General features: G+C 47.0%; 1 protein-coding gene across 2 annotated transcripts; it reads left to right on the top strand.

Moving 5' to 3' along the window:
* Positions 1–1313: 1313 nt before the first annotated feature.
* Positions 1314–8142, top strand: LOC123425843 (protein ACCELERATED CELL DEATH 6-like). 2 transcript variants are annotated; one of them, XM_045109589.1, is made up of 3 exons: positions 1314–2177; positions 6530–7062; positions 7196–8142. In XM_045109589.1, exons 1-3 carry the CDS (start codon positions 1478–1480, stop codon positions 7919–7921), a joined length of 1959 nt encoding a protein of 652 aa, XP_044965524.1. In that variant the 5' UTR covers positions 1314–1477; the 3' UTR covers positions 7922–8142. The 2 variants fall into 2 exon arrangements, with proteins under 2 accessions (XP_044965524.1, XP_044965523.1); XM_045109588.1 differs by having other exon boundaries at positions 1315–2177; positions 7187–8142.
* The last annotated feature ends 7190 nt before the right edge of the window (positions 8143–15332 follow it).

The following is a 15332-nucleotide window of genomic DNA, read 5'->3' as shown; positions in this document are numbered from 1 at the left end:
TTGATCTTTTATCGAGCGTCTGAGGAGCCTTGGCGAGTCATTGTTCCCTTTTTTTTACCAAGGTCTATAGTGATCAACTACCCAAGCTGTTTTTCTTTGGTTTCTTCATTCATTTATAAGGCTATAAAGCCAGTGTTCTAGAGCCTTCGAGCTCATTCTTTTTTGTTTTGGGGTAAACCGTAGCCTCTAGTGTTCCTAGCCGACCTATAGGTGTACCGAAGTCAGAATCTTTCCATCCAAAGAAGCTAGTAGATTGAGATTTGTCCTCCTCCTAGAGGTGTGCAAAGGTTAAGATAAACATTGGTCCTCGAGTGCAAAGGAAGAAGGGAGCTTGACTTTCTGAGGTCCTTAACCATCTCCATGAGAAAAGTAAACTATAAAATCCAAAATAGACTAAAAATAGCATGAACGATCCTAAAAATCCCTTGAAGGAGTCCCCTCTACGAATGCCCAAAATCGGGAGTCCCCTCTAGGAAGAGATGATTTTCAAAGGCCGTACGCTACTATTGAATGGCCAAACTATAAGCAGGGCAAAGAAAGACCCTATAATAAAATGAAAGGCATTCTTCGTCGAAAATCTATCTCCACCCGTCATTTTCATACCCTTTCTTTGGGTATCTGAACTCGCTTTGGTTCTCTTGCAATCAACCACTAAAATTGCTAACTTTTGTGAGTTTGGTTTTTATTTCTCTGAATCTAGTTCTACAGGACACTCGGGTCTGACACTGCCGATGGTAGGAACAAAGGCGGAGAGACACGTATCGTCATCGGGAGCCCCTCTCTTAGCCATAACCTTTGCGGAAGAGCCTCGGGACAAACCGCCGGCACGGACCCCACCCGCGTCGCCACTTGAAGCGCCATACAACCATCTATGGTTCAAAACAACCACTTCATTATGATGCTCTATTCTTACTCATTTTTGATGGACTTCACCAACGGACTCTGGCTTCTGAAGCAGACGTAGTTCCTGAGAGAGTTTTCTTGTACAAGCAGTTTGCTTCATTTCAAATGTCAATGTTCGTTTACTTTCCTACCTTCCGTAATGAAATCCTACGATTTTTGTGTATCCTAAGACGAAACAATGTTTTGGAAATAAGTATTATAGATGCTATGTCGCCAATGTAAAAGACTTTGGTTGAAATATCGACCTCTCTCGTCCTCTCGCCGTCAGTTTAAGCAAAAGTTGTGATACAAAAAAAGTTGTGAGAAAAAGTTGAAATTGTTCCTCAAACAAGAACTTTTGTGACAGAAAAGAGGAAGAAAGAAAGCCGTTGAAGAAAAAGGGACATGTGTACGCAATTATTAAACCACCGAGGATCAAATAGGAAAATGATCTGTATCGATTTGTTTTGTATCCTGTAAACGTTTTGAAGCACAGTAAGTGACCGATGACCAGTGACATGATTCCGAAGTAAACCACCCACGTTCCCCCTCGTCCCAAGTCCCAACCGACGGTCCGACGCACACGGCACACACGATGTCCTCGCCCGAGGTAGAGACCTCGCCGCCGTCCACCCCGTCCACCGCGTCCTGCCCAACGCCTCGGCCGCTGGTAACCGCGCCATCCCTGAGGCCCGCACTCCTCCGCGCAGCGCGCAGCGGTGACGAGCGGCGGCTCGTGAAGGAGCTCCTCGCGGACCCGTCCGCGCCCGACCTCGACACCGCTACCACCGCAGGAGGCAACACGCTCCTGCACGTGGCCGCGTCCGGCGGGCACGCGGCACTCGCGGCGCTCCTCCTCCGCCGCGCCCCTGGCCTCCTCGCCGCGCGCAACGCCGCTCTGGACACGCCGCTCCACTTGGCCGCTCGCGCCGGGGCCCACAAGTCCGTCGCCCTCCTCATCGCTTCCTCCCCCTCCACCTCGTCCTTGCGCGCCCTCACCCGCGCCACCAACAACCGCGGCGAGACGGCGCTTCACGACGCGGTGCGCGGCGGGCATGAGGCCGCGGCGCATGCGCTGGCCGCGGCGGACCCGGGGCTCGCGGGACTGTCCGGTGGCGCTGGGGAGACGCCGATTTACATGGCAACGGCTGCAGGATTACTTGGGATGCTGCGCGTTCTTATGAAGTTGTATAAGAACGACGACGACGACGACGAAGATGAGGTGCCCAAATTGTGTTCGTGCACGGGCCCGGGAAGGCGCACGGCGCTGCACGCCGCTGTCCTCACGAGTAACGGTGAGTGCCTCACGAGATATCCCCTTGTATTTAGTTGGTTCTATTATTATTGCCTTATTGGCAACTCTGCAATATGCTTCTGTGAAATATTTTCTTCACCTGTAGTTGACTGAAATAATCTTTTTTTAGTACTGACTGAAATAATATTTAGTTGGACTATAGCTCGGCTGAGATTAGAAATTACTTTTTTTTAGGTTTCTATTTAAATTTAGTGTAGGTTTGGTTGTGCTCTGTTTGATTCGGCTTTAAATTTCAGTTCAAAAAAAAGGTAGGTTCTATACTCGTACTGTCATCTACTAAATTCAAACTGTGCCAACTCATGGCTAATGATATCAATGGTGGGTTCGGGGTATCTGGCATGGAACAAAGCTGTCGAGGGTAACATAATTGATTTGAATTGTGCTAGTGGGGTATGTGTAGGTAGGCACTTTAGTGTTTCTGGCTGTAATGATTCCTTCCTTTTTCTTTATTTTTTACATCGAGACACTCTGATGATTCTGGCACGCACTAGAGTCTGGGATAGTGCGATTGAAATGAGTAGTGTGGCTCATGAGACCAAAAATAAATAAATATGTAAAAAGGATCCTATATTCCGATTGAAAAGGATATCAAAGTATGGAATGATAGAAATGTATGCCAGTATGCGTAATATAATGGGAATTTTATGGAAGAAACAAAATTATGGAATCTGCATGAGTTATGCACAAGATAGACAGCATCAAAGGATAGGATGGGGTTTGTCCCTTTTAGGATCAGATAGAGTGGATTTTGGCGCAGAACTTTACAAAGCATGTAGTTGTATTAACTTAATCATTATAGATAAAAGCTTTTGTATTTAAGTTTATTGAAAATTTGATGACTTGTAAACTGCAATTCAAATCAAAAGTTCAGTCTAATATTGGTATTCACTTTGACTTTTGAATGGTTTTGATGTCTATTAAGATACTAAGCTCCCTACTGTTGGATCCTCCTGGTGCATCGCGGCTGTGGGAGTCGTTGGGGGGCCGCCTGTAAGGGTGTGTGTCACTAATTGTGGGTTTTCGTTTGTTTTTCCCTTTTTCAATTTTCCCTTCTCTTTTCTATTTTTTCACATTTTAATTCATGAAAATTATTAATATTTTAAACATATTTTTAAAATCCTTGAACATATTTACATTCATTAATACGTGTTAAATCATGAATATTTTTTAAGTTCACGAACATTTTTAAAGCTCGTAAACATTTCATAAATATGCAAAGTTTGTTCTAACTTTGCGAATATTTTTAAATTCCCGAACATTTTTTTGAAATTCATGGTTTTAAATTTGTGAGATTATTAAAAAATAAGATTTTTTAAAACCTATGAACTCTTTTGATTTAATGAATTTTTTTAAAGAAAAGATAGCCGGGCAATGATCCTCGAAATAGGCTTTCGCCCCGCTTTATAAATAAAGCAACAATCCATACAACCCGTGCATAAGTTCATCCACACAAAAGAGCCGGGGCAATGGCGCAGACTAGCCCAAAGAAAGTAATAGAAATGAGAAAAAAGCCACCTAGTGGCAGTACAACTTTGGTCCTACGTGGAAGCCAGATGTCATGCCGTAGCCAGAAGCGCATCCAACATACCATCCAAGCGCGCCCGGTCGCGCTGCCTAGAGAGTGGGTGCCAATGCTGCATAAAAGCCAGGAATTTGAAGGAGTCTCGCCTGCCTCGGAAGAATCCGTTCTATCACCATCTTATTGCTAGTCGTCCAGAGGGTCCAGGCCATGGCGGCAAAGATCAGCCAGAATAAACGGCGGTGTGGCCCAGTGTGGTTGGCCCTGAATTGGAGGAACTCCGCAAGGTCCTCGGCCTCCCAGTCGGGTCCAAGAGCCTCGAGAATGAATTCCCACATGGCATGTGCCGCCGTGCACGAGAAGATTATGTGGGTTGCCATCTCTGGCACCGCGCATAAGCTGCACGTGCCGTCACCCGGTCCGTGCCGCTTCCGCACCTCCGTCCCCGGGGGGATGCGATTATTGAGCAACTGTCACACAAATATTTTTATCTTTAGGGGTAGGGCGGCCTTCCATAGCGGCGCTAGCCATGGAACAATGGGGGAGCGACAGATGGCTTGATAGGCCGAACTCACCGAAAATTCCCGCGATGGGGAAAGACGCCAGGCCATCGTGTCCGAGCGCTCCGGGAGTACCTGGGGCAAGGCGTCGAGCGGGCGGTGCCACTCGGCCGTTTCTATCGGACCGAATTAGCGCCTGAACCTAATCGTCCAGAGCCCTTGGCGGAGGGGGCTAGAGACTAGAAGGGACGGGTTTTCGCAGATGGAGAACGGGATAGGAAATCCCACCCTGAGTGGTTCATCCCTAACCCTGGGGTCCAGCCAGAACTGGGTCCCTTCCCCATTACCTACATTAAAGGAGATTCCTAGGCGAATCTCCTCTTTGATCTTTTGGATAGCACGCTAGAATTGGGATCCGCCCATACGAGTGCATGCGAGGAGCGGCTTACCCCTTAGGTACTTTGCCTGAAGGAGTTGGACCACAGACCACCCTCGTTACGGAGGATCCTCCAAACCCACCGTAACATGAGGGAGGTATTCATGGCGCGGGATGCCGGGATTCCCAACCCGCCACGGTCCTTAGGCAGGCAAATATCTGCCCACTTGACCATGTGGTACTTCTGATGACCGTCATCGGCCTGCCAGAAGAACCTGGCGAGCTCCTTATCGAACGAGCTATGGACGATCTCTGACGGGATATACAACCCCATCATGTACATGGGAAGGTTCGCCAAGTTGGCAGAAATGAGGACCATTTTACTCCCTTTGGAGGTAAAACGGCCTCGCCATGGCTCCGCCTGCGAAGCAACCCGGCCCACAAGGGGGTCAAACCCTGATGCCAGGATCTTCAACTCCGCCAAAGGCATCCCCAAATAAGTAGTGGGGAACACCGATAGCTTGCAATTTAGTTTATTTGCAATACGGAGCTGATCCTCCGGGGAGTAGCCTAGGACGAAGATCTCGCTTTTATCGAAGTTGATCTTTAGATCCGACATCGCTTCGAAGTATAGCAGGAGGAATTTTAGATTCACAATATCAAGGTTGGACCCTTCAACCATAATCATGTTATCATCTGCGTACTGGAGGTGGGTGACCCCTCCACCAGGGATCAGTTGTCCCACCACCCCGGCAAGATGCCCGGCCATACGGGCTTTGTCTAGAATGCCCGCCAAGGCATCAACGACGAGGTTGAAGAGGAGGGGAGGGATAGGGCCCCCTTGCTTCACACCACCCGAGGATAAGAAAAAAAGGTCCCACCTCGCCATCAATGTTAATGGCCGTCTTGCTAGACTGGACCATCTGCATAATCCAGGAGCACCATCTGTCATCGAAGCCCTGACGTTTAAGCACCAACCTCAGGAAGGACCAGTCCAGTCGGTCATATGCCTTCTGGAAGTTCAACTTGAGGAACACACCCTTCTGGCTGCGTGAGTGCACCTCATGCACAATCTCCTGGAGGGCCAAGATCCCAACATGGCACGGGAGCCAGGCGGGTCGCACATACTTTCGAGAATATGTACTCTAACACATTGATCACCGTGATAGGCCTAAATTGTCTAATATTCGTCGCTCCAACTATTTTGGGGATCAGGGTAATCACGCCATAATTGATCTGTGCCATGTTAAAGGTCCCAATATAGATCACCGGCTTAATGACATCCCAGAATTTCTGGAAGAAGACCACTGGCAGCCCATCTGGGCCAGGTGTCGAGCCCGCCTTCATAGAGGCGATAGCCCTGCCCATCGCCTCCTCCGAGAAAGGGAGTGTTAACTCCGTATTCTCGGCATCCGAGATTCGGTTGGCAGGAGACCAGAAGGTGTCGAGCCCGCCTTCATACAGCTATAATCCTGTGCCCAGACTCTTGTTTATCCAGATATTTCTGTGCTTTGTATATGAATAAATGTTGCCCAGCCAGAATATAAAGAGGGACCAAGTAGGACTGCAGGGAATTCTTTTATCATCTTAGCCTCAGAACTCTGCTCAGCATTGTAATTGACATCATAAAATGCTTTTTGAATTTTGAAGGTTCTTCACTGTTCCTGATTGGTGCTTCAGTGACATATTTGATCAGTTACTTACATTTGTTTTGTTTGCATCTTTCCTACTTTACCGAACAATTAATACATTTAACATTATTTGTTCACGTTGAATATCTTGTGAATATGTATTGAATGAGAATTTTTTTCTTCAGAAGACAATAAGGGTTACATTCATTGCAGCTCTAGTTTATTGTTTATTCTAAATAGTATCTTCCTAGAATGTTAAATTGGATTTTGTGTAGTTGACATAGTTACTGAGTTCTTTAGTAACAGAAATGACACAGGAACTGTTGCAGTGGAATCCAGCACTTGTAAAAGAAGTTGATGATTCAGGAAGTACTCCTCTTCATTATGTTGCATCTGCTGGAAATATTTCCGCATTGAAGCTGTTACTGAGATATGATACTTCTCCAGCATATGTCCCAGATTCAAATGGATTATTTCCGGTACATGTTGCTGCTAAAATGGGGTATGGTCAACTAATCTATGAACTCTGCAAACACTGCCCAGATTCTGATGAGAAGCTTGATGGTAAAGGAAGGAACTTTTTACATATTGCTGTTGAGCATAAGAAATGGAAAGTTGTTTGGCATTTCTGTGGTACCCCAGAACTCGAAAGAATGGTGAATGTCATGGATTATAAAGGGAATACAGCTCTGCATCTTGCAGTCAAGAATGCAGACCAAATGATAGTAAGCCTTCTGATGGCAAATAAAAGTGTACTGCCAAATATAGTGAACAACCAGGGCGTCACTGCCTTAGATCTTGCGGTACTGGCAACTGACAAAGGGATGAGTTATACACTGGTAATCTTCTTCAGCCTACCAAATCTATTCTTCTTGGCACAGTGAAATGTGTATTCTTGTTTGGCTGTAGGATATTTCCAGTTCAGCTGCTTTGTTTTTCTGAAATGTTGATTTCTTCTGATAGAATCCACAGGTCATTATACTTCGCTGTTTAGCATGGACAGGAGCTGTCCTTACTCCGCGTCGCCTGGATCATTTCATAGATGAGTTCCACATTGGGAAAGCCTCTGGGAACGAACTAAAGAAATTCAGCAATATTGCGCAGAATTTAGTAGTTGGCTCCGTCCTTGTCTCAACAGTCACGTTTGCAGCCGTATTCACTCTACCCGGTGGCAACATATCTGACGGTCATCCGCATGCTGGCGCACCAATTTTGTCCCACAGATACACCTTCAAGGCATTTGTGATGGCAAACACACTTGCATTCGTGGGCTCAACATTGTCCACCATCTGGCTCACCTATGCTGGTTCGGATCATGTTCATCCACTGCTTCGTGCACTCTACATGTTCTTCTCTGTAATTTGCATGGAGCAGGCCACAAGAAGCATGGTTGCAGCATTCGCACTAGGAGCTTATGTTGTTCTGAGCCCAGTTAGTGAGCGGATCGCCATTGTGGTATGCATGTCTACCATCGCTACTCTCTTGCTCCGCAACCCTTCTAATTGGCAGCTAGGCTTCCTGTTTATGCCAATAAAAAGGCGATTGGGGTGGAGAGGAGCTTTTAAGGCTCATTTGCCTCAACAAACAAGGAGTCGTCTTACAGTAGATATCGGCTCCAATTTTGCATGTTTAATTCTACGGAGGATGCTCGGTATGCTATTTACATACAGCTTCATCTTTCTATTAGCATTGCTATGAACTGCAATGGGTGTGTCTTGGTGTAAGAACTAAGTTCATACACATATAGAAGTGTTTGATGTTGCTTGTAATGCCGTCCATGCCTGTGTTTTTTTTCATACTCACAGTGACATAGTTCGAGCATTATTCAAGAGTCTCATCTAAAATCCAATGGTGTGAGAAAATCAATTGTACCACGCGCACGGGATATCTAATGCATAGATCAGCCATCCATTTGCTAATGTTTGTATTCTTGTGTATCTTATTGTTTATTAATCTATTATGTCACAACCTGGATTCCTGCAACTTCTCTCATACTGCCAAGCAATAATACACTCATCCATGCTTTTTCATACGATCTTAAATTCTGAATCTGCTTTATCTTTCAAACTACAAGTTCAATTTATGATCCATTTGCATCCCTATGTTCCTTGCAACTAGGACTTTGAAACAATATCACTTTTACATGTATTTTAACAAGTTTTAAAATTCAAGTTCCAAAACATGATGAAACTGTATGAAACATAGTGATGCCTCTAGCATGCAAAAAACTAAAAACTACGAAGACTTGATGAGAACAAATATTTATTAAAAAATTCTACCTCGGATCCATATTAAATTTTGCTGATTTAGTACAACTTTGTATTAAATCAACGACAATTTATATGGATCTGAGGGAGTATTATTAAGTTTGAAGTATGTTCACACGGAATGAAACATTATAATATGTTATCGAACACGATGAACACAGTTAAACAATACTATTGTTTTTTGCGGAACATAATAAAACTTAATATAACAAATTCACAATAAAAGTTCATGCTTAACAATTTTTACTAGGTTCTCTCGTGTTCTAGAGTGTATCATTGTTTTTCATAGAGTTCCTCCATGTTTCAGAAGTCAAATTTTAAAAATCATCAAAATATATTAAAAATATATTCAAGATTGATCTTATTTCAAAGCCCTTGTTACACTGAACACAAATGTGCAAACTGATCATAAATCTAACTTTATGTTCAATACACTTGTATCTTAGAGCAACTCCTACGGGCTGACCCGAACGGACGCGCGTTTTGCCTGTTTTTTGTCCTTTTGGGTCGGCCGAGCGGACGATAGTGTCCGGTCCGGTTTTACAAATGGGCCAGCTAATCCACCCAACGTAGGCGTGGGCCCAAATTCCAAATGCGGACTTAAAAAAGGAGACTGCCCAAACAACGATAATTTAGCATTTAAAACACCGGCCAAAAGCCGGCCCAAGTTCACATAAACTTAACTAAACATAATTAAACATAAAAAAGTCGTCGTTGCCGCATGGGCTGCCCTATGCGTCGTTGTCCTTATCCTTGTCGGGGGCCGTGAGGTTGATGAGCTCCGGCGTCGGCCCAGCCCAGGGGAACGCCGCCTCCGAGGCATGAGCAGTGGCAACACCAGCGGCTAGGGTGCAGGCTGTCGGGCTCGCTCCTCCGCCTCCCTCTCCCGACACTCCTCCTCCTCCTATGCCCAACGGCGCTCCAGCTTCATCTACGCTCGGCCTGCGCGCTCCTTCGCCAGCATGCACGTCTTCCAATGCAGGAGATACGCCGCATCCTGCTCCGGCGTGGTGCCAAGCAAGATGGGAGGCGCGAACTAATGTCTACTATGCAACTTTATTCTTGTAGACTGTTGGGCTTCCAAGCGCAGAGTTTTGTAGGACAGTAACAATTTTCCCTCAAGTGGATGACCTAAGATTTATCAATTCGTGGGAGGTGTAGGATGAAGATGGTCTCTCTCAAACAACCCTGCAATCAAATACAAAAAATCTCTTATGTTCCCGACACACCCAATACAATGGTAAATTGTATAGGTGCACTAGTTCGGCGAAGAGATGGTGATACAAGTGTAGTATGGATAGTAGATATATGTTTGTGTAATATGAAAATATAAAAATAGCATGGTAGTAAGTGTAAAACAGAGAGCAAAATGTTTTATAAATGCTTAGTAATAAGGCCTATGATTCATACTTTAACTAGTGCAATCTCTCAACAATGCTAACATAGTAGAATCATATGATCATCCCTCAACGTGCAACAAAGAATCACTTCAAAGTTCCTATCTATCGGAGAACAATAAGATGAAATTGGTGTAGGTAGTAGAATCACCCCAAAGTTATTCTTTCTAATCAATCTTTTGAACTATTCCTAAGTGTCACAAACAACCCTAGAGTTCGTACTAGAATAACACCCATGATACATAGCAGTCAACCTTAATGTCAGCTAGATACTCCAATGTCACCTCAAGAATCTGTGGGCTAATTATATGACATGCATCAATCAATTTCAGATTCTTTATATTCAATCCGACACAAAGAACTTCAAGGAGCACCCCAAGATTTCTATCGGAGAACATAGTATGAAAACATGCAATCAACCCTCTTGCATAGATCCCAAAGGTCACCAGAATCCGCAAGTTGATGCCATAACATATATCAAGTGAATCAATTGAATACCCCAATGTCACTACGGGTATTCGCATGCAAGACATACATCAAGTGTTCTCAAACCTGAATATTCAATCCAACATAATGACATCTTAAAGTGAAAGATTCAATTCATCACAACAATAGCAAGGGATAAACACCATATGATCCAACTATATTAATAAAGCCTGTGATACATAAGGATCATGACATCTCAAGAACACGAGAGAGAGAGAGATTAAACACATAGCTACTGGTACAAAACTTCGGCCCCGAGGGTGAACTACCCCCTCCTCGTCATGGTCTCCGCTGGGTAGATGAAGATGGCCACCGGAGATGATTTCCCCTCTCCGGCAGGGTACTAGAATGTCTCCAGATTGGTTTTTTGTCGATACAAAGAGTTGCGGCAGTGGAGTGGAAGTTGTCTCTTTATTTCTGGAGTTTCTAGTATATATAGGATTTCTCAGCGTTGGAATCACGCCAAACGGAGCCACGTGGGCCCCACAAGCCATCACACCATGGCCTAGGGGGGTCGCGACCTGTTGGCTTGTGGCGCACTGGTGGCTCCCCTCTGGCGGTTCTTCGCTCCAATATTGCTTATTTTCTCGAGAAAAAATATATAAAAGTTTTGGATGATTCCGAAAACTTTCATTTTCTGCACAAAAAACACCACCACGGTAATTCTGCTAAAAACAACAATAGTCCGGGTTGGTTCTAAATAAATCATATAAAGTGCACCAAAACCATATAAAAGTATTATAAACATAGGCAACCATGGCATGAATACTTCATAAATTATTGATACGTTGGGGACGTATCACGCACACCCACTCCCGGAGCTGGCTGGTCCACTCGTAGTGCTCTGGTTGGCGCTCTTCCGCCTCGACCTTGGGCTCGGGAAACCATAGAGGTACTGGCAGAGAAGGAGGCAGGACGTAGTCGCCTGCCGCGGACAACGCAAGGGCCTCCTCGAGTCGCTCCAAGTGTGCGTCCTCGTCGCGCCTGCTCTCCTCGATGGTGTTGGCCAATGCCTCCTTGAGGGCGGCCTGGTAGGAAGCCTCCTCCTTCTGCTCCTTTGGCTTCACCCTCAGCGGGCGATGGTGGGATGGACAGATCTAACAAGACGTCGTGGAGGCGCTCCTGCTCATGCTCCATGGTGAACCAAACCTCCCAGTTTGGGGAGTCGGCCGCGTAGGATGGATGTCGTTGCTGGTCGCGGGAGGGGGGAGGAGCTCGCGCTGTCGGTGCACCTCCTCCACGTGCGTGCATGTGGACAGGGGCACCGCCGACATAAGGATGTGGTGGGGGTCCAGATGCCAACCATGTGGGAGGTTGACATCTGGATAGGGGAGAGCCTGCCTATACTGTCAGTGCCACCGAGCTTGGTGGACTGGGATGTATAGGCGCTCACGTTCCCGCGGTGGCGCACCTAGACAAGGTGGCGCCGGCGTCCGGGACGAGCTAGTGCCCGGGGTGAGCATGCCCTTGCCTTTGCTGAAGAAGCCCATGGCGGACTTTGGTCGAAGCTGACCAGGGCTAGGGTATCTCGTTGTCGGTGGGGGACCAAGTGTGGCCAGATGAGGACGAGGAGGAGAAGTGGATGAGGACGACCCTGCCGCACTCTTGGATTAAAAAGGACGACATCTAGCAGTTTCCACCCACTACCAGGCGGGCCTGAGTTTTGTGGTCGCATTTAATACGTCCGCGGGCGATGGTGGTGGGGCCAACAAGTGGACCCACGACAGACGCGGAGAGGACGCGGGGCGCGTCCAGTTCGTGTCTGCGAGGACGCAAATCCGACCCAAATTTGTACCTGAAACGGGTCGGTGCGGACATGTGGTGGACATCATTTGTGTCTGCGTTGGGCCACCATTTTTCTTCGCGGCGACCAAAAGGATATGCACGGACGAAATGAGTCGCGCGGTTGGAGTTTCTCTTACTATTGGCTTGGATAGTGTATGTAGCTAGTGTGGTCTGACATGAATATATGAGAAAGAGTAAGGCCAACTCCAACGCACAACTCCAAACAGACGTCCGTTTTGTCCGTATTTCATCTATTTGGGGGGGGGGGAATGGGGTCGTGTCCGCCTGGATATGCGTTGGCGTCGGCCGTGCGCCCAACCCACGGCCGCATCTTGTCCCATGCATGCAAACGTTGAGAACCTAGGATGTTGGCCGTGGCCATGGTTCACAGTTGTTCACGCCAGCCAGCAACATAGTCGGCGTCCTAAAGAATACTAAGCCTACAGTCTCATGCCGGCAACAAAGCTAGTGGCCGGCACAGGAGCTAGCCTTCAAAAAGGACATGTTTGATGCCGGCAACAAAGCTAGCGGCCGGTACAGGAGCCAACCTCAAAATGAACAAGTTTTTGACACCGGTAACAAAGCCAACAACCGGCACACCAGCCAGCCTTCAAAATGAACGAACGTCGGCCACGGACATAGGCCTCACCTAGTTCAGGCCGTCGCGGGCAAACATCTCCTTCTGCTGATTCGCGAACCAAGCTTTCCTCTTTGGTGACATGTTGGTCTTGTCTACGATCATGAACGCAAGTTCCACCTCTTTAGCTTTGGTGTCCGCCATGGTGGCCTTGAAATTGAGCTTCTTGAGTTGAGCGGCTTCCTCGATGTTAAGCTTCCTCCTCTTCATTGCCTCCTCCATGTCAAGCTTTCGCCTCTCCGTGGCCTCCTCCATGTCAAGCTTCTTCGTTTGGACCTCTAGATATATCTTCATTTGCTCCTCATTTCCTTTGCTCATCCTATCGTCCCTCACTTCCTCTTGGCTCATCATGTTCCTCAAAGTGCCTTGCAAGGCAATGGAAGACGCATCATGCCTCTCATCGGCCTTCAAGTTTGTCTTGCCCCTCGGCCTCTTGAGCAAGTCTCCCTCATTAGCCACGACCTTCTTCCCCCCTTTCTTCTTAAGAGCGTTATATTGGTCTTTGAACTTGGCACAATCTTTGATGAGCACCCAACAATGTGTGAGAGTGAACAATTTGTTCTTGTGGCGGGCCTTGAAGGCTTCGAAAGATTGAAATGCCTACACAATCATTGATAATGATGCTAATGTAATAGAGAAGGACATAATATGTTTGAAAATGATAAGCATGCCAACATTAATGGACACAAAATGAAGAGGCAAGAGGTTCATACAAGTCACCAATGCCAAGGCCACTCACAGGACGGGCTTGGGCGCTCTCAAGTGCGACACAATACTTGTTGTACTCTTGTTGAATGAATCAGCATCACTTTTGGATTGAGTTGATGTTGCGAGCACTCTCAAATTGGTAGGGGGAAACTTCCTACGCTTATCGAAGGTTTTGTGAACCCTTGTCCAAAAGATTGCACCTTTTTGCTCGGCACCTCTTATCAGATCTCCCCCTATCTCAATCCAACTCTCGCAAATCAATTTGTGCTCTTTTTGGGTGTATGATCTCGTGCGAATGCTTCGCTTCCTCTTTTGTGCCTCGAACCTTTGGGTGAGCTCATCTATAAACACCAATGGCTCATGCGAGATTTCAATCTCGTCCTCCTCATCTTCACAATACAAGTCATCATCAATATGCCATAAGTTTCCATGGTCGTCCTCCTCTTCATCATGGCCGGTGAAACAGTGTCCTCACAGTGGTTGCGGCCGTCCTGGCTCTAGGTCTCCTCGGGATCAGAAGTCTGGCCTTGGCCGAGGTGCTAGAAGGCCTCGCCACGACCCTCAAAGATCACGCTCTTCATGAACGCCGAGCAATCAAGGTCGTCGAAGGTGGGTGTCGGCTGTGCCATTCCATCGAACAGTTTGCGGGCGCCGGCAAATCTTGCCGTCGGAAACGATCGATGTTGCTTCCTTTGCGCCCCGTCGGCCGTGTGGCCAATGCAGTTGTACCTTGATGTCATGTTGAGGTCCATTACACTGTGGGCGTGACCGAAGCGAGCCTCCTGCCCTCCCGTGACATGAAGAACCGTGTCTGCCCATGGCCGTAAGGCGGCAGACCGGGTATGGTGGACGAGCTCGGCGACCTATACTGAGGACGACGATCGGCTGACGATCCCGTGCTTGCCGTGGTCATGGCAGCGACTGAGAGGATGGCCAGTGGTGGTCGTGCCAATCCTAGCATGAGGAGGGTTGCGCTTTGGCAACGATGGATTCCTTGTCGTCGATGTGGGCAAGATGCTGCACTTAACATCGAGCGTCGGCCTCGACGGCATAAGCCGCATCCGCCTTCATCTCCTTCGCCTTTGTTCGCTGGCCCCTTCTCTTCGCTGCTTCGGCGTAGAGGATGGCGATCTCCTTCGGCGTGCACTCAGATCGAGGCTTCATGGTACTCTCGGGACCCTTCTTCTTCGCCACGAGGCACGCTGGCGTGAACGCATCATCGGGGTTTGTCAGGTCATCATCCACAAGGGAGGGAGGGGAGGGGGCGCACGGGAAGGTTGAGACGAAATGGAGCGAAAGTGGGACGGGTGTGTCCTCAACAGGCGGGCCACGGGAGGACGAGGGCGTGCGTACAGCCCGTCCGGGCGTTGTACGTTTGGCCACAAATGCGGCCCAAATGGTTTATGCAGCCTCTAGGATTTCACAAGAATATTGGAATGCTACCTATAGGACTTTCATTCCCTCAAGAGGTTTATGCAAATGCCCTTCACAATCTAGGGCTAAGGAAGAGAGTTCGCTAATGGAAGAAGAGGCTTGACATGCTTGTTGTGAAGAGACTTGAGATGAGGCTTGTGTTACTCCTTGAGATGAAGCTATGATCATGTGTGGAGGTGAGGCTATGATGATGTGTGGAGATGAGGAATCATTTGTATGTGTAACTCCTTGTTTGTCTTGAGATGAGACATCATTTGTATGTGTAACTCCTTGTTTGTCTTGGGACGAGGCATCATTTTTAAGATCATTTTACTGCATATTTGAGTATGGTTGCAAAGTTTTTTCATTTTCTTATTTTTGTAATCCATTTGTATGATCATTTTTGTTTGAAAAGA

Source organism: Hordeum vulgare, chromosome 2H, assembly GCF_904849725.1.
Source record: "Hordeum vulgare subsp. vulgare chromosome 2H, MorexV3_pseudomolecules_assembly, whole genome shotgun sequence".
NCBI lineage: Eukaryota > Viridiplantae > Streptophyta > Magnoliopsida > Poales > Poaceae > Hordeum > Hordeum vulgare.
The sequence above is the reverse complement of the archived record's forward strand: the minus strand, read 5'-3'. Positions and strand labels throughout refer to the sequence as shown.

Excerpts from the sequence above, each read along its gene's own strand:
- LOC123425843 (XM_045109588.1), top strand. The coding sequence starts at position 1,478 with ATGTCCTCGCCCGAGGTAGAGACCTCGCCGCCGTCCACCCCGTCCACC. Across the intron at positions 2,178-6,529 it reads CGCTGTCCTCACGAGTAACG|AAATGACACAGGAACTGTTG; the intron begins GTGAGTGCCTCA and ends CTTTAGTAACAG. Across the intron at positions 7,063-7,186 it reads AAGGGATGAGTTATACACTG|AATCCACAGGTCATTATACT; the intron begins GTAATCTTCTTC and ends TTCTTCTGATAG.